Here is a 19,182-nt window from a genome sequence, read left to right on the forward strand (position 1 = left end):
CGTTCTCGAAATATAATACGGTGGGACGCCTTCCATAATAGAAATGGAATTTTAATGCGATGATATCGATAATAACTCGTTGCCCGTGTACACGGCCCGTCACGCGTCGTTTATAAATGCACATGTGCTATTATTTGCCCCATAATACACACCCTATTGATTCGACTCAACGACCCCTTTCTCACATCGGAAAGCACGCGCTGCCGCCCCGAGACCACCCTGTGAAAACTGCATGCGATACTGATCGCCGGAAGGCTCCCGTAAAAAACTATCCGTAAAAAAATTTCTATTTACCGTTATCGGAAGAACCGAGCCCATTCGGTGGAAAAGTTCACTTAAAACCTATATTCGTAAAAAAATTTTATTTAGTACCAGTATAATCAGAAATAAACGATGAGAAATCACGACAACGATTACTATGTCATTTCGCTAATGCAATATCGATTCAATTTCAGGATGTTCATTTAGAAGATCGCACTCGCTTCTGAATGAGATCGCTGTAGAAAACGTCCCCTTTGAGAAAAGTTCAAGAAGCGGCTAGGAAAAAAATAACGTTTCGCGGAAAAGAACAGCCGACATCGATCGGCGGATGATCAACGACCGAACGAGTGCTCGTATATAACCGCGCGGGACTCGCAGGCGCGAAAAGGGAAAAGGGAACGAGTTGGGTCGCGCGACGGAAGGCTGATCGTCGTATGGGGAGGAAAAGAGCGAAGAAACGTTGGAGTGTGGCGCGCGAGACGAGATCGCAATGAAAGTCAATAAACCGTGATGAGTAACGGAGAGTATAGTGGTCGGAGTGGCATTAATAAATTAGTGTCTACTTGCTGCTACAAGCAACAGCAGCGGCAGCAGCAGTAACAGGAGTCCGGAGGAGGAAGAGGACAAAGAGAAGGAGGTGGTGGAGGTGGTGGAGGTGGTGGAGGAGGAGGAGGAGGAGGAGGAGGAGGAGGAGGAGGAGGAGGAGGAGGAGGAGGCGCGGACTTCGAGTGTGTGTGCGCGCGGTATGTGCACCGGTGTGCGTGCGTGCGAATACTTGTGATCGGCCGTGTCGATGCGGGGATTTGGCCAGTGTGTCAGTGTGAAAGAAAACAATTGACTCGTAGCCGCCGTCCGTTGGACGGTGCTCAGCTCGGCGGGGGCCTTCTGACGTCACATCCTGCCCCGCGGCCTGTACGAGAGCCGCGATCTCATCTGGACCACGGCGAACGAAGGTACGCAGATTCGTGTGTTCGCACGGCGCAAAGCCTGCTAGAGTTTAAAAAGCTCGGATATAAACGGGTATACCGCTTGGAGTTCGGAGATTACCCCGCGTCACAGGCGAGGATGATGACGTTTCAGGATAATTTCGATGAGAAATCACATTTTGGGGAAAATTTGCATAAATAATTATTAATAATTTCTTCTATACAGCCTCCGAAATTTTACAACCATTGCGCTGAATTAATATTGAAGCTGAATTATCTCTTTCCTTACTATGCATTCCCTAAATTTCTCCAATTTCAAAATCTTCCTCTAATTATTGCACCAGTTTTTTTTTTTTTGCACGGTATAAACTAAAAAGGTAAAGATGATTAATTGGATCCATGCTAGCTTAGCACAATGGTAAATCTAGAAGTTGATTAAACACAAATTTATGTAGTAAACCGACTAAATACTATAACGTCCTAGTAATCGAAGATAAATTACCAACCAAACATCGTATGCAAAGAACACATTACGTTTGTCAATACGATCAATATGAATATTGATATTAATAGCATTTAGATAAGATTACCATAGTGACATTGATCCTAACAACAAAGTACGTAGTATCTATAATCAGAGAGATATTTTATTATCTTAATATACTTAATATACTTTTTTACTATATATATCTAATCTAGATCTTAATTCCAAAATATCTAGAAAAAAATAAGCAGAATTAGATTGAAAAATGTTGAATTTCACTAAACTTATCGCGCGCGAACCGTTTATTGTTCCTCCATTAAGTATTAAAAAATTCTAATACAAATGAAGAATAATTGTCGACACTCTATCTCTGTGATACTTTCTTTAATTAATTCAGTATTACGAACCATGCAGAGAGTTTAAAAGACTATGTGTTCTTTGGGAATAATATTTCACAAATCGTGTAGAAAAACAGATTGATTTTTGTTCGTCTCTAATAAATAATAAATCAAAAATTAAACGATTAAATTAATTAGATTAAACTGTTTCAATGTCACTTATATAGTCTAAAATGTTTGTTACGAGGTATATGTATTCTTTTCAAAGATTCCATATGTTACTTCTCTGAATGAAAATCTCATCTATGAATCTCATAAAAATATACATCTCTGAAAAAAAGGATATTGCCATAAATTAATGTCGCTCATTAATCTTGGACATTGGACACTTTCGAGTATATCTTTGTTCTGCAGAAGAAAACTGCAAGAACTGTGCGTGATCGAAAGCGTCCGTATCAGATGCTGCCGCGAGTCGGCGACGTCTTCGTGGTCATGAGCACGAGATTCTTTGCCGTGGCGTGAAATTTCAGATGACGTATGATAGGTCTTCTAATTAACTGGGGCCACTGGGGCGTTGCGCGAAGCGCATACATCAGACACCGTGAGAGAGGGAGAGAATGAGAGAAACTCGGCATTTTGACCATTGCGATGAGGATGTTACGATCAAGATAAAACGAATGAAGAACAATCTCTTTCTTGATCTCGCAATTGTCGTGTGCGGTGCAGCCGCGAAGGCTCTTTTCCTATATGGTCCTCGTTATCCGTCAGGGTCATTGCATGTGTCTCGCTCCGACGGTCGTCGAAGTTCGAGTCCGGAGATGCGGCTATTTACTCGCTCGATAAATTGCGACGACTAGAGGCAATTTCGCAACGGACGCAACGGTGCGCGAGCGAAGGCGCTCGGCGCTCGTAGAACGAAGAGCGTTCGCCGTTCGCCAAGGTGCGCGCTCGCGTACGCGTTCCCGAGGAGGCCCATTAAAAAAGCAAATCCGACAGGAAGTACAAGGGGCCGGCCGGCGATTATTCATGCCGGACGAGCGCGACGCGTGTCGTCTTTCTTTCGCAGATCAAACCCAATTGACCCGGTGAAAGAGATAATTGCAAGAGTTTACGATACTCTCCGAGAGGGTGTTCGAGGAAACGGGCGATGTCTGCGGTCAAATTACGCATCGTAACGTATTATGTCTAAGTTAACGCTTTATTTTGTCTCGCGTATGCTAATGCGCCTTATTATCAAAGCGGCATACATCGGGTTCTCGACGTATCGCGTTGCACACACCGGGCGGGGGCGGGGGTCCACCGAGGGTTCGTGCGGCGCAACGGTGCACTTTGACTGGTCTGCATGGGTTAGATGCAATGTACAATGGAAAGAGATACTCTTTAGGAGAAGAAAATGAAAGATTGTATCGAAACGGTAGCGACGGCTTAACCGGTCGCGTCGGATGTACTATTCGTTGCATCATTCATACGGGGTCCTCTCCCCGATCTAATACCTGCGTCGCGAGGGGAAGTCGTAAATTCGAAAGCGGCAACTGCAATCGTGAAATTGCATCTGCCAGGCTGGTGTTGAGGTAGTCTTAACCGAGACGCACCGGAAAGACGAGCGGTTTTAAGCGCTTTATGGAAGGGAGCGTGGGTGTCCACGTGGCCTGAATCGTAAAAGCGCGCGGTAAGCGAACAGCTCTCGTGCATGAAAACGCGTCAGACTTGATCCTAATCGGTCCGTGCCGCTCCCGACTTAATCGACTGCTTTAAGCAAGGAGAAGACATATAGCATAAACAGGACGAAGAGTTTTACATATTTTTGCTATCGTAAAGAAGAAATGCGTTCCCGAAGAACGAAATACGAGATAATTGGTTTTATTTTTTAGTTTTGCATTCAAATTTTGCGTATCAAATGCTATTAAAACTTTTGCATGTAACTATACATATATCGAATACGTAAAAATATAATTGTACATGTTCTTGAATTCAATATACCATACGTTGCAAATTTAGTTAGACCGATTCATCGAGTTATAACAATTAGGCAACGCGTGACTCGTTGACACGTCATGGAGAATTGTTAATAAATATGCGCGTGTCGCTAATACAATTAAACTAATATAATTAAATACTTCATATATTCAATTATTTATTAATACTATAAGAATACCTATACCCCTGCGTATCCATATAAAATCAAAATAGTATATGTATGTATGTATGCTATTAAAAATGCAACGCGATAATTAAATTTAAATCAAATTCAGGATCCTATCGTATTGATATTTGCGAAAATCTTTTAGGAAATTGAATTGCTCTTTCAGCGAATGAGGAACGATGATCTACCGCGACAAGAGGATCCTCGGGATCCTTGTTTTGCTCAACGTAATCGCAAAGATCCCGGCGAATCAGACGGATTCGCCAAAAACGGATACGGTCGAAGAAATGGAAGAACTTACTACGACCAAAAGAATTCTGCCCGACAGATGTCTTCTCAAGACAGATCGGGGACCCTGCAACCACTACGTTCACAAATGGAGCTTCAACAAGACCGAAGGAAAATGCCGAACTTTCCCTTACGGCGGTTGTATGGGGAATGAAAATCGGTTTAACTCGGAAGCGGAGTGCCTGCATTATTGCGTCGGTGGTGCCGACCGTAAGATATTTCCTCAGAAGTTTGCATGATTTGAAAAAAATACAGTAATATGACAGAATGGTAAAAATTAATTTTAAAAAAATTAAACTTGCGGAAATAAAAACACGTTTGGGAATATATAAATCTTTTCATAAATCATCTGCACATATGTTTGTTAATTAAGACAAATTAGACACATTTTTGTATAAAAATTCTCGTAGATCGTATTTAATAAAAATTGGAAAAGTTGGTACAGATTTATTAACTATTTTTAGATACGCTACCGCCTTATCTTGTAACAAAGGGCAATGTATTTGTGGCAACAAGCACTACAACAATGAGCACTCCACCTTCGACAACCACTAGCACCCCACGACCGACCTTTAGACCTCCGAAACCGACGAAACCACCGGTACCAAAGCACCTACGAAAAAAGGTACAAATGTCTCTCGTCACTAATTGATATAAATACGTTATGTTTTACGCAAATGAGGAAAATTACTTCTATCATGTATTTTTACCGAAGGAATTAACTTTTATGGAATCTGGCCACGAGAAAACGTTTATGTTCGCACAAAGCAATACTTTTATCCAGCTTGATGGCCCTGGCATCAAAACCTTCCAATTAAGGTGAGCAATCTGAATTATCTATTAAATCTCGAACAGTTGAATATTTCAATTTGTGAAGCAAAATACATTACGATATATCGTTTATTAATTTAATATTTTAATGTCTTATATATATAGATATATCATAATTATTTCATATTATTTTAGTGACACATAAAGAAAAAATATTTTACACATATTATTTAATATATCACAGATTATGTCGCGAGATATCCTTCAAGTTTCGCACCAAGCTTCCACACGGTTTGCTAGTTTATCACAGTGTCAAAGATCGCCCAGAAAGTCTCGACCCTTACGCCCTTTATGTGATAGTAGAAAAAGGTCAGCTGAAAGTTGTTCATGTATTCGGCAAACAGTCGACTAGTTTAACAGTCGGCCAAGGGCTGAACAGAGACGAATGGCATAGCGTTCTCGTGAGGATCGACGTGCACGGGGCAAAGTTGATTGCCAGAGTCGACGATAAGCAGGCCGAAACTACTCTAAAAGTTTTAGAACGCATCGTTAATTACGGAGTATCCGAGGAACTGGCCTCGGTCGTTCTTATCGGAGGTGAGAAAGGCCTACTTTCGAGAGACCGCCTTCGAGAGTGGAAATCTTTTCGCATCTTTATCGCTTTATTTCCGCTTTGACAGGACTGAGTTCCGAAGAACGATTACACGGGGTGAAGTACATAATAGAATCCTTCGTCGGCTGTATCAGGGATATGGTTCTGAGTTCCGGAAAATCCGCCAGCGATCTGCTACCTATTCTACCACTAATCGCGACCAAGCACGAGAATGTTAAGGAAGGATGTATCGATAAGTATGTCTTCTCCTTAAAAGAAAAAAGAGAACGTGCGTGAAGAGTAATTCGATGTGATGCGAATCTTCAATTTCAATTTAGGTGCAGAACACGAGAAAACTTGTGCTTCGTCCCCGATCAATGTGTGAATCACTACAATAGTCTGACATGTGATTGTTTCGGAACGAATTACGAGGGTGAACGTTGCGATGTGTACAGTACGTAAAGTAATTGAGTTTAATACAAATTATCTTTACTAAAATATTATTATATTTATGTTTCAAATATATATATATATATATATATATAATTAATCGTTTATTTTCCTATAAGATTTAATTCGAGACTTTCTTAGCTATTATTAAAGGAATATCCAATCACATATAGAAACGATAAATATACTATATAAATTGTATTAGCCGGAGAAGAGAGATAGGGCTTTTATAAGCGTCTAAAAGGGCCCGGATATCCCAATACGAGACTAATGGAGTTTGAAATGTAACATCATTTTTCAGCCGCGACTATACTAACGCTGAGAGGCTCCTCGTACGTGTCCTTTCGCGTGTACGATTGGAAGGATCGTGTTCACTCGTCTGTCAACAGGATCAGCCTCGCTTTTAAGGTATTTGACCACGGGCGCTTATTGTAATGGGACCGTGTTCCTTTCCCTTGTCGCGGGCTCATTGATTCATTATAGCGAGACGCTATACCTCTTTGTCGGAGTCGAGAGGGGCGCATTATGTATTTTCACGAGCAGCTGCTTTCATGCGCCACCCTCTATGACGAAAAATTCACCGTGGAAACTCTTCGAGAGAGAGAGAGTGTCGAGTTCCACTTCTCAAATTGTAACGTAGTGGGTCATTGTGTGAACACAATAAAATTTGTCGCACGCTGAATATACGATTATTGTTACACTGAGAAAAAAAATGTTGTTAACTTGACTAAAATTTTCAACTGATTATTATTTCTTTAATTGAAATATTTAAGTATTTGAGTCAAATTACGTCATGTTAAATTTAATATATGTCGTTTTTAATTAAAATACATAAATATTTCAATTAAAAAAATAATGATCAGTTGAAAATTTTAGTCAAGTTAACAACATTTTTTCCTCAGTGTACTGAATACTTTTCCCGCGAAAAGGAGCACAAAATTAAAATTATTATGTCACAATTAAAAACGTAATATTAGCCAAAAATTCGCGTATCTGGTTTTTAATAAAAAATCTCTAAATTTCAGACAAAATGGGACAACTCCGCCTTGTTCTACGCTTCCGGTGAGATCGACGGCACGCCGCATTACATTGCAGCTTCCATTATAAATGGATCGGTCCACGTTGAACTCGATTTCGGGCATAACTCGAAGATCTCCACCAAGTTGGGCGATTATGTAACGTCTGACCATTGGAACAACTTGATCATATTCCATAACGGATCCTCCGTTTTCGTCAGCTTAGACGACGAGGTGAAAGTACTAGAAATACCGGGAGAAAATTGGAATATGATCATCGACCCGGAGATATACATCGGTGGTGGTCCGGAGCTTCACAAGAAGAAGGGTCTTCTGTCGCACAATAATTTTGCAGGTTTGATAAAATCGATACCTGACGCCTAATTTATTAATCAGACAATCTTATCCTATTAATTTTTCCAGGTTCCTTGAAGTATGTGTTCTTCAACGACAAGTCGATTATATACGAATTGAAGCGCTCCAACCCAATGGTGCACTACATCGGTGTGCTGGAGCCAGAATATTACGAAGCCGATGTCGAAGTCATCCCGATCACGTATCCTTTCGCGGGAAGTCATATCTGGTGGCCGATCGAGCGAACCGACTCGTTGAAGTTAAACTTCGACTTTAAAAGCTCAAAGCCAATCGCGATCGTCGCTTCGGGAGATGTAAAGAGCCACCGCGGTGTTGGTTACTGGGAGGTATGATTACAATACCGTCCTATATATTTTCCCTTTTTTTTATATATATTCTCAATCTCTGTTAATAATTAATATTTTTTCTATATGTTTATAGTTACGTCAGGTCAATGATGAAATTCGTTTCCAATTGGTACCAGTTATAACGGAGAACATCACGGTATCAACTTCGGTGAAGTTTCCGCCTTACAACACTTCCTGGCACGCGGTCGAGCTTAATTACACAAAAGGCGAACTCAACATCCTCCTCGATTACAGGAATAAGCAGAACAAGCTCTTCGCTATGACGTTTGAGTTGGGCGATAAAGTCATTATAGGAAGTGGCAAAAGTAACGCGGGTACGTAAACTTATTGTTAGTATTAAATTTGAAAGATTAAGAATTTACATATATACACACTTAACAAGAAAAAATTCTTATATCAACAATTTAGGTCTAGTAGGGTGTATGCGCGAGATACGAGTGAACGGTGAAAGAATCGAACCTAGATACGTAATTAACACCGAGAGAGTAGTCGGAGAAGTTGCTTTAGACAATTGTCAATTCGTGGATCCGTGCAAGAGGCCGAACACTTGCGAACATGGCGGTAAATGCTCGGTCAAGGAAGATAGGATCAAGTGCGATTGCACAGACACCGGATATATCGGGAAAAACTGCCACTTTGGTAAAACAAATTATGATAAATAATTAATTCAACGATATCAATATAATAAACTAATTCAGAACTTTAAATTAAAGGCATGTAAAATTATAATAATAAAAATCCCGTTCTCTCTAGAAGTAGATAACTTTAATGTAAATAGTTTTCTTATTATATAACAATTTTATTATAAGCTATACACACACGGCAAATAAAAAAATAAAGAAATTAAAATGATTTCATTATTTCGTTTTTTTAGCACAATACAGAAAGACTTGTGAAGAATTGGCTCTTCTGGGATACACGCAAGATGACGTTTATAAAATCGACATCGATGGCAACGGTCGATTTCCGCCCGCCTTGGTAAAATGCGAATTCCAATCGATCGAAGATTCGACTAAAACGATCGTCGAGCACAATTTACCCTCCCAAATAGACGTCAGATCTATTATCGAGAGCGATTTCTCCTTCAGCATCAAGTATAGGCAGTTCACCGCCGAGATGCTTCAGGAACTGATCTCGCACTCGCTGTATTGTAGCCAACATGTTAAGTACGACTGTTACAAGGCACCCTTGGAGCTGCACAGTGCCACATGGTTCTTAGGCTCCAAAGGTACCACCGTCGATTACATCGGAAACGTCAATCGCGGATCCTGTCCTTGTGGAAGTGAGTCCTTTCTTAAATAAATTTCTAATGCGACTTGTAAAAATAAATTTTAAAACATCTGCATTTGCAAAGGCTTGATCGCCGTTGTCTCGCGAAGGTTGTTATTTATTAATTTTACTTTAGTGAACAGAACATGCGTGAATTCCAACTTGAGCTGTAATTGCGACGTGTCTGCCGGAAACGCCGGAAAGTGGCTGTCAGATGAGGGATACTACGAAACACCTGATTCCTTAGGCATCACCGGAATGGTATTCTTGCAGCAGAGAGATCTCGAGGAAGATGCTCGAGGACGTATCACTTTAGGGCCATTGGAATGTGTTGAAACAAGTATGCGAATACATATTGACTTGCAGATAGAAGCTATATGTCTTTTATTTAACTAATATAATTTTACTTCTTTTCTCGAAGTAAATTAAGCATCAATAAAAATAAGACTTTTAGAGCAATTATTTACGATAAATGCTATCACGTGAACAATCACGATAATATCTACAAAACATTTTTGAAAGCAACATCACGTTTGTGCGATTAATGATGATTAATGATGATTTCTAGATACACAGAAATACGTGGTAACGTTCACGACATCACAATCGTATATCGAAGTGCCTGGTTGGAGGAAGGGTGATATAGCCTTCAGCTTCCGAACGACAGGCGAGAAAGCTATTCTTCTGTATCAACCGCCGATCCGGAGTAACTATCCCTCTTTCATGGTCGCTCTAACGTCGGAATATCGATTGACCTTTAATTTCACCCTGAATACCGGTACCAATCGCGAGTTGCAAGTGGAAAGCCGACGAAAACTGAATAATGGCGAGTGGCAAAAGATTTGGATCGACTACAACGACTATCATGTGAGATTTATGATCAACACTGATTTTCGAATGGTGAATTTGTATCCCGAAGAGGAGTTTGGGCCTTTCGAAGGTTCCATGTTCATCGGCGGTGCCACTGCGTGAGTAACTTCATAAATTGATAATTAATTGTCACAATTAATTTATTTATTATAATAAATAATAATTTTTATTCGATTTCGCGCGTTAACTCTTCATTCGAATCATCCTTCGATTTTTAGAGAGCATTTGAAGACTTCTTCCGTTCGACAAGGTCTCATCGGCTGTTTTCGCGGTCTCGTTGTCAACGGAGAAATATTAGACATCCATAGTTATATGTCGGTACATCTATCGGAGATCATTAAAGACTGCAAGCCTTCGTGCCAACCTAATAAGTGTCAGAACGGTGCTAGATGTGTCGAGTTGTGGAGTAATTTCGAATGCGTGTGTGAAAATCGATGGGCACACTTGGGCACTTATTGCGAGACAAGTAAGTAATTTTACTCGATTACACTTAAAGAAATTATTTTTAAATATTTTTTAAAATATATTTTAAATTTATTTCTAAATTATAAATGAGATTATACATATACTTCTAAGGCTTTCCATAGTTTTCCACTTTTTTTAATATTAATTTAAGGCCAATTTGAAATGTATCATTCAATTTGAGTGCTAGGTATTAAAATGATATTCCCGAATCCAGATATCAACAACAAAGCTCTGACGTTCACCTCACCGGGAGCTTTCTTGAAGAAGAACTACTTCGGATCGGATGACAATGAGGAAAGGTTGCAGCTGAAAAGCATGCTGCTGGAAAATATTTTAATTAATTTAAGAACTTACGATACCCATTCCCTGATACTTTATGCGAACGATCACTTGAACAATTTCGTACACCTCTACATCTCAAACGGCACTAATATAGTATACCTCTTCAACGCTGGCAACGAGATCAAGAATATCACCGTGGAAAATCCAAGTAATTTAAAATCCTTTCACATTGCATGCAAATCAATATGTGCGACGTGCGTATTAGAAGTTATAGAGAAATAATCTGTTTTTTTTTTTCCAGACGTTAACACGGGAATCTCCGTGCAGATCGCTATAATTCGAGGCGAGAATTGGACCACATTGTACGTGAACGAATATAACGTCACATTGAATGCAACACCGATACTCCTAGACACGTATTCGAATAAACCTTGGACGAATCCGGAGAAAGAAGTTCTTGCACCACAGCGGCCGCCAGCACCTCCTACCGATTATTTCCAAGTGGGTTTTTAAATACTGATACTGATAGATATATATTATTATTATAGATACTGATTTTTTGTTTTAAACTAAAATGTCAAATAAGTCTGAAAGATATTCAAAAGATATCTAAGCAGCTTTAAAAAATTATGACATCTTTTTAGGATATTATAAAACACAATTATAATGAGAATGAGACTTCTTAGATTATTCTTTAATGTATAATATATACATATAATAGTCAGTGAATATATACAAACAAAAAGATGCATACATATCTAAATAAATTAATAAATATTTATCATTCATTTAGGTAAATTTAGGAGGATTCGATCCTGACAATCTGCTCAGAGTCGGAAAAGAAGGCGCTTTAATTAAAGGTTACATTGGCTGCTTGCGAGGACTCATGATCGGCAAATATCTCGTCGATCTACCGAGCTTAGCTAGCGAAGCGAATCATGAAGGGAGTAAAGGCGTTCTGCCGAATTGTCAAATGAAGTGCGACGCGATGCCATGCAAAAATTTAGGAATCTGCACGGAGGATTTCGGCAGGCAGGAGTCTTCCTGTAATTGCGAACTGACGTCCTACTTTGGCGAACATTGTGCCGACGGTAAGCTTATCTATCATTATATATCTGTTGTGTTAAAAAATGTACCTTTTAAGTTTGAGCTAAATGCAAAAATATAAATTAAAATAAAAAATAAAATTTCTGCATAAAATTGTTTTTTTTTTCCCCACATAGAAAAGGGCGCCGATTTCAGCGGAGAAAGTGTACTTCAGCGCGAATTCGAACTCGAGGGCGAAGTGAACCAGGTGAAAGTACAGCTGGCATTCTCAACGAACGAACTGCGACAGCGTACCACCGCGTTGCTGCTAGTACAGACCGACAACAAGTAAAGCATCGATCTTAATATTTTCTTTAATCCCCGTGTAATACTCGACCGTTCCGACACCAGTCACCGACGCCTGGAGTCCTGGATGTCTTTCGAAGAACTTTTTTCCAGAAGGAGCTACTACTTGTTGGTGGCCTTGACGTCCGAGGGACAGCTCATCTTCGAAGAGGACAGGGAGGGCTTGGCGGCTGGAGTGCGCCTGAGCGATCGGAATTTCCTGAACGGTGCACGTCACAGCGTTTACTATGTTCGCGATAACAACACGACCACCCTCTTAGTTAGTTATCATTTCTTTTGTGTTTTTTTTTTCCATATATTATTAAGTACCGTACTTTATAATTTGTATATAATTTTAGATCGACCGTGAGCCCGTCGTATTGCTGTCAATTCCAAGAATACCGATACCAGACGAGGACGAACCTCCGGGCGCCACGGAGATACAGCTTGGTGGATTGAACACCACCGATTCGCGATTTATCGCTTACAAGGGATACACCGGCTGCCTCAGCAGTAAGTTTTCTCTTGAATCTCTCAATGTCTGTTGCTAAATTTGTGTCTCTTAGCATCATTTATGTCTCTCTTATGACAAAACAAACATGGTCAAAACAACGTGCAAATTATACGTTTCTTTTAGACGTCGTGATATCAATCAATGGAGGTGCCGATATGAAACCGCTAGAGGAATACATGCTCTTTACGAAACAGGGCAGCGAGACTGTGCGGGCAACGATACCCGCCGGCGTTAGAAGCGCCCAATGTGCGGTCTTCCATGTTCAACCAGGTGGTCTTGAACCACCCAAGAACGATAGCGTGGTGAGAAACTCAGAAATTACATACTTCATTAAACAAAAACCAGTTTCACATTAATTTTGCATCTATTATCTTACGTATCAAAGAAAGTAATGTGGCAAATTTACGTGTTTTATGGATTTAAAATAATTTACAATCTTTTTAAACGATGATAAATTGTTAAATAATCTTTGTTTCTCAACTGATATATATTTTGAAATATGAAATTATTATACTCTTTCACATCCGAACTAAAACTATATGAGCTCTCATAAAATATTTTCTTTAATATTGCTTACAATAGCCTAACACCAACATATCATGAACAAATGTTCATTCGGTACAAAAAGCCGATACATTAAGTTGCAAAATATCTTAAAGGGACGCGACAAAGCATGGGTCGAGGATCCGCCGGAAAGAATCCTGTACAAATCGCAGTATTCAAACGCCACCCAGGAGGAGCAGGGTGCAGGAACGTACATCTTCATAGCCCTGTGTTGCGTCTTCGTGGCCGCGGTGCTCGGGTGTATTTACGAGGTATGGCGAAGCGCACGCAAGGATCGTCAACGACGTCGCGACGCGGCCTCGGGTGCGGCCAGCCCTTCCGGCTCGCAGAGATGGCAATCGCAGCAGTACACGGAACCCCTGGTCACCCCGAGCGGCGTGAAAGCGGTCGGCTTCAAGAACGTGATGGACGACGACAAGAGGCCGAATGGAACTCACGCGAAAATGCCCAATGCCAAAGAATACAAACCACTGCCGAATGCGGAACCCAAGGACTTAATGAACGATAAGAAAGTTCACATTAAAGGTACTCTAATCTGTTTCAATTCGTAGAAAATATCGGAAATAATTGGTACTAGAACAGAACATTTTTTTCTCCTTCCGATTTCTTAACAAATAAAATCTAACAGTAAAAATTCAAACTCAGTTCTACCGCATCTATTAAATATTTGAAACACTATTCATCATATTGGAGTTTATCGAAAAGAAGAACAATGAGTCTTTATTTAAATGTTCTTGAAAATAAATAATATAAAGATGTATAAAAATGCCTGATATATGTATCGTTTTTCACAAAATTTTGCTTTATTATCAAAATTTAATACTTGTATTTTTATATACATTGCAGCAGACGAAGAACCAGAGAAAAAGGAGCTCCTAGGGGTAAATACAGGCATCGTCATTAAACCTGTGAAACCGAACCCATTCGTAAAGATTTTTTCTTTTTTGTAAAAAAAAATGCATATTTGGCTTGGTCAGGCTTGCAAAAGGGCTTTGCATGCATTTGTCGAAATTGTTGCCTTATTGTATTTGCATTCATCCACATTATGACGCATTATGACAAATACGCATTGAATGCAAAAAGTAAAAATAAACTGATTGAATCGCTTTTTCTTTAAAGGATATCGCTTCTGCATCTGACTTCGCACTATATTCACAGTTCACTAAATCTATCGACATATTGCATTACGAAGAAACAATCTACTAAGTCGAGATAACAAAAATAATTTCCATGATCATTTTTTCAATCTAATTTCTCAAATAAGATTTTTTCCATACGTTCACAAATCCACGCTTTCTTCGCAATGCCCAATAAACGTAGCATAATATTTTCCGTGTCGTCACAATTCAAGAAATCATTGAGCATTTTATTTTTCTCCGACAGTCAATGGAAGATCTAAGAGAGGAACCCGAATTGGAAGAACGCGAGGAAGAAGAGGAGGAGGAAGAAGAGGAAGAGGACACCCAGGAGCCGGAGGCAGACGAGAACAAAGAACAACCGCAGGAATATCAACAAGAGGAACAAAAGGACGCGAGTAATGATCAAGATGGCGAGCTTCTCGTTATGCCGGTAAGAGACAAGACGGCGAGGAGAGGTTCCTTGACTGACAAATTGGACCCCGACGAAACGCAGGCCCTCCTCGAGACGAACTTTTCCGTGACGGGGTTGAATGAGATCAAAACCGAGCGTATAATACCGAGAGCAAATAACACCACGAAGAGCGCCGTGCCGAAGAGGCCGATGAGTCTCGACCTCAACGCGCCGATCAAGTTTCGAAAACTACGCGGAGCAGCTCGGCCCGAGAAGGTCACGGTGAAGTTGATCAATGGTGACGAAATGAGTCTCCAGTCTCGAGGCAGAGGCTACGCCGGCGTCGCGCCCGCGAATCGCGCTCCGAACAATTGATTAAACTGACTTATTACGACAATAATTAATATACGTTCAAAAATAGTCGTGCGTTTTGACTATTGTAAATACCGCGTGAAGCGATCGTTCACTAATGACAATCACGTATATATGTAGAATTTTAAGACGACACAATTTAGCAACAGTATGAGCGTAGCGAGATCGCTGAGTGTGGTTGAAATATAACATGGCTAACCAGTCAAAGATGTTTAACTCAAACTTTCTGATATTTATTTAAACGGGAAACTTGTGAGTTAGGCACCTGTAACATTTAGCCATACGTAACTAGCTCTAGCACGCATAATTATCTGCTCAAAATCACATTTTGCGCGTGAGAACAATAGAGGTTCACTAAATAAAACGGCACAACAACGCGTTGTTCTAATGATGAAAAATGACAATCGATCGATGAAGGCTCGGTAAAGTGCTTGTATTGCTTTGAAATTGTCGCGTATTGTTTACATTGCAGCGTGAACACTAATTTCCTATCCCAAACTATGTTCTACTTACATAATTTTATGAGTTAGTCACACGTAAATCAGTATATACATTTGATTCAAAGTCTGGCTCAGAGCCACATTCGGAGAGAGAAAGACATTCGAGTAAAGTAACGTTAGCGTGTAGTCAAGCACCTATTTGTGTTTATTACGTAACACGTCGTCAGTATTTTTCCAGTATTGATCAGCTGTAGAAGAAGCCATACGTACTTAGATCGAGCAAAAGACTATTTTAAGACTCTAGTGCCTATAAAATAACTTTACGATAACGAGATAAAAGTAACATTGAGAGTAAATTTACAACGAATATACTGAGATAAGACGATAAAGACCCATATCTTTGAGATAGAGAAAAAGAATCAAGTAGTATATTATTTAAAAAAAAAATGAAAATGGAATTATTTTATCGATTAAAAACATTTGTATTTTTACGATATCATTGTATCTGATTATATCTGATTCAATGCAATTAACTAAAAAAATGTCACCATAGCATAGATTTATGTTATTGTCATCAATGGCCGCGGTGTACACCTAAAAAATTAACTATTCAGATATTATAAAAATTATTCTGAATGAATTATTGCGAATTTGTAGAGAATATTTTATCAAGCAGCCTCGTGTGTTACGCGCCCGCAATACAGGCAACGAGACAAAAAATATCTAAAAAAAAAAAAACTAAGCAAATAAAATTTTTAATAAGCTGAATCGATTGCTTAGGGTCATATTGTATAATAAATTTAAAAAGATGTTTTTATGGTGATATTATTTTCAATACGTAACGTATAATAATTCTATATAGTTTATTTTTTACGTGTACACTCGCGCGTTTAGTTTGATTTCGCTGCTTCTAGTGCAATCGTACAAAGTGTGGCGTTTTGCGTGCTTTTTGGTGGCGATCACACAAAATAAATCATGCGATAAAATTCACAAAGCATATATCGCGAATCACCCATAATCCGAGATCCAGTGTCTCAGACTTTAAATACATCAGACATATTTTCAGCACAGCGATTGGTCTGATGTTGAGGAGAGCGTTATACCGTTAGCCTCCATTTTAAAACCCGACGAAACGGAAACATCGTGCGAATTATAGAGGTACGATGTGTCATGCACGTCGATAATAATCTATACGAATGTTAGCTCGACAATCAGTAATATCTTAGCTTGCATCTTTCGCAGCCCTTATTCCTCTCTGAATCGCAAGATCCAATTTATTATTTACATAGTACGTTACATCTAAATCTACTTCCTCGGATGCATTGGCAATTAACAAGAAATGCCTTGAGATAATATCATAATGAATTGAGTACAAACAAACGCACTATATATAATCGTAAAATAATCGCAGTACTGCGATTATTTTATATAGCTACAGATAAAATATAAACCATTATATGTACATACAAAAGATTATAATTTAGCTACAAATATATAGATTGTAATTTAGCTCAAAAAATATTTTATCACTATTGAAATTAATACGAAAAATTTTATTATCCCGGCGTAAATTTAATTAATGGGTTGTTTGCATTTTACGATTTCAACTTCTGACAATTTCTGCATTTTTATTTTTGCCGTTTTTCTTTGAATGTTTCATTAAACTGGATACATAAACTGTATTAACAGTTCACAAGACCATAGCTGGCGAACGAAAGAGATATATTGCGTGTTCAAATGTACCTTCTCCTCTCGATAGAATCGTTATACGATGCATCCCTTTCGGAATGACGAAAAGTTTTATATTCTTCTGAAGTAATTAGCAAATCTTATTAGACATTAATCCGTGAGTCTTGAGATACATTTTATAGCATGTTATATACAGACGAAATGACAGAGGAAATATACGATTTTTTTTCCATTAACTCGAGTTTGTTGCATCGCTGTAACCATCTCTCACGCCTCTCCTACACCGCCAAGCTTCTTCTCGCAAGTTCGCCGCCTTTTCTCACGACAAAGTCTTTTAGCCCGGGAATGAACAAACAATTAGGCAGGTTGTATTTTACATGTTACTTATATGAATCAGTTCTATAACGGATTTTAGGTAAGCATGTGCATGTGATAATACGATATAATTTAATTCTTTTATTACTTGAAAGGAATTTATTAAAGATCCGAAGGATATATAATCGCGAAGAATCTCTTTGATCTCCTGTATTTCTAAGGAATCTAGAGAATAAAATCAAAAGATTCTAAGTTTAGTTTTAAATGTTACGAAGAAATGTAATCGTCATGTTTGTATTGCAACAAATAAAATTACTTTCGCGCGTTTGAATCGAAATCTGAATATACCGATGCGCTAATGCTCGATGTAAATTACAACCGGCGCAGCCATTCCCAGGTTAGACTAATCGTCGATTTAAGAATGCTCTACGAAGACATCGATGAAGCCTTTTATCGCAAACCTGCACGAGTGCATAGACAGCGATTAATCGGAATTGCCCGATGTCGAAACGGGCATTCGCATTCGCGGCACGTGAGAAACATTTTCACTTCATCGCATGCACGCTTTGAGCTACAGAAACGTGCAGTTTCTGCAGTTCTACGAGGCAAGCCTTCAAAGTGTCTGAACGTGTTTGCTACGCATACGCACTAACCAGAAAGATTGAAGAAAACAGAATGAATCTATTGTTTCTGTCATTGCTATACGGCGAGAGAATTGAGTTATTTTAAAGCAAACTTTCGCTTCATTTAGGCGCCCGCGGACGGAGACATTGGAAGACAATCGAAGATGCAAGGAAACTACTTAGGTCAGTAACACATGCAAAGAAAAGACTTCTTTGTTTTAAGAAACCTTTTTTTAGATTGGATTCTAATAACATATGCAATATTGCATAAGAAAGTAGATTATTAATTCTTGCATATAATAATCCGAAAAATATTTTAATATTCCTACATTATCCTAAATGCTTTCATAAAAACTAGTTGCAAGACATATAATTATTCTTTATTTCATTTACTATATCTTGCTAATTTAATCACTGCGGGAATAACCAAAGATATATATTTTCAATTGCTTTTTAAATATAATCATGAAACACTTGTATGTATAATTTTTAGAGAATCTGCCAGTCGGGCAGAGTTAATCACGAAGACTGTTTTATTTTAGCACCAGGCAAGCCGATAACTTTCAATACGTCTCCTATCTTCTTGCCGGATGGTCAACGAACTTTCGGCAATCCATTGAGCTATCTCGGTGGTCCGAAATTACCATCGAGAAATAGATCCTCTGTCGAATCGGTGTTATCATTGGATTGATCGTAGATCATCCGTGCTCTAAAAGACTATTGTGAATAGCCAACAAGAACAACGAATCGTATTACCCCGATCAAATCGGAAAGTCTCGAACGTGTTGAGTGCCAAACTCATAAATATCATTTTATGAATATTTTTGTATATGCACGTTATTATACCAAACATTAATAATCTTAGATTAACTCACTCTTTGTCTCTT

General features: G+C 39.0%; 2 protein-coding genes across 11 annotated transcripts in view; one reads left to right on the top strand and one right to left on the bottom strand.

Annotated features, from left to right (window-relative positions):
• The window catches only part of Rhogef64c (Rho guanine nucleotide exchange factor at 64C), a 110,158-nt gene that overhangs the window by 88,449 nt on the left and 2,527 nt on the right, over positions 1-19,182 (bottom strand). The gene's annotated exons all lie outside the window — the stretch shown is intronic.
• On the top strand, positions 958-18,921 carry Axo (axotactin). 9 transcript variants are annotated; one of them, XR_013257270.1, is made up of 29 exons: positions 959-1,214; positions 4,319-4,650; positions 4,905-5,065; positions 5,156-5,259; positions 5,456-5,808; positions 5,892-6,060; positions 6,142-6,257; positions 6,555-6,661; positions 7,279-7,624; positions 7,693-7,970; positions 8,065-8,305; positions 8,400-8,630; positions 8,866-9,273; positions 9,397-9,600; positions 9,829-10,228; positions 10,349-10,596; positions 10,810-11,085; positions 11,179-11,378; positions 11,671-11,968; positions 12,101-12,251; positions 12,363-12,528; positions 12,608-12,761; positions 12,886-13,064; positions 13,422-13,851; positions 14,173-14,252; positions 14,710-14,895; positions 16,735-16,826; positions 18,424-18,478; positions 18,838-18,921. XR_013257270.1 is itself a non-coding variant. In XM_077408261.1 (27 exons), exons 2-27 carry the CDS (start codon positions 4,332-4,334, stop codon positions 16,822-16,824), a joined length of 5,895 nt encoding a protein of 1,964 aa, XP_077264387.1. In that variant the 5' UTR covers positions 959-1,214; positions 4,319-4,331; the 3' UTR covers positions 16,825-17,593. The 9 variants fall into 9 exon arrangements, 7 of the variants coding, with proteins under 7 accessions (XP_077264382.1, XP_077264385.1, XP_077264384.1 ...); XR_013257271.1 differs by having other exon boundaries at positions 16,740-16,826; XM_077408261.1 differs by lacking the exons at positions 18,424-18,478; positions 18,838-18,921 and having other exon boundaries at positions 16,735-17,593.

Source organism: Temnothorax americanus, unplaced genomic scaffold (genome assembly GCF_048541705.1).
Source record: "Temnothorax americanus isolate GAGA-0224 unplaced genomic scaffold, ASM4854170v1 Scaffold24, whole genome shotgun sequence".
Taxonomy (NCBI): domain Eukaryota; kingdom Metazoa; phylum Arthropoda; class Insecta; order Hymenoptera; family Formicidae; genus Temnothorax; species Temnothorax americanus.

What these genes read in the sequence shown, in the direction of transcription:
- Axo (XM_077408256.1), top strand. Translation starts at nt 4,332, where the DNA reads ATGATCTACCGCGACAAGAGGATCCTCGGGATCCTTGTTTTGCTCAAC. An exon ending in CAAAGCACCTACGAAAAAAG is followed by an intron (nt 5,066 to 5,155) that starts GTACAAATGTCT and finishes TTTTTACCGAAG; the next exon opens with GAATTAACTTTTATGGAATC. An exon ending in TATCACCGTGGAAAATCCAA is followed by an intron (nt 11,086 to 11,178) that starts GTAATTTAAAAT and finishes TTTTTTTTCCAG; the next exon opens with ACGTTAACACGGGAATCTCC.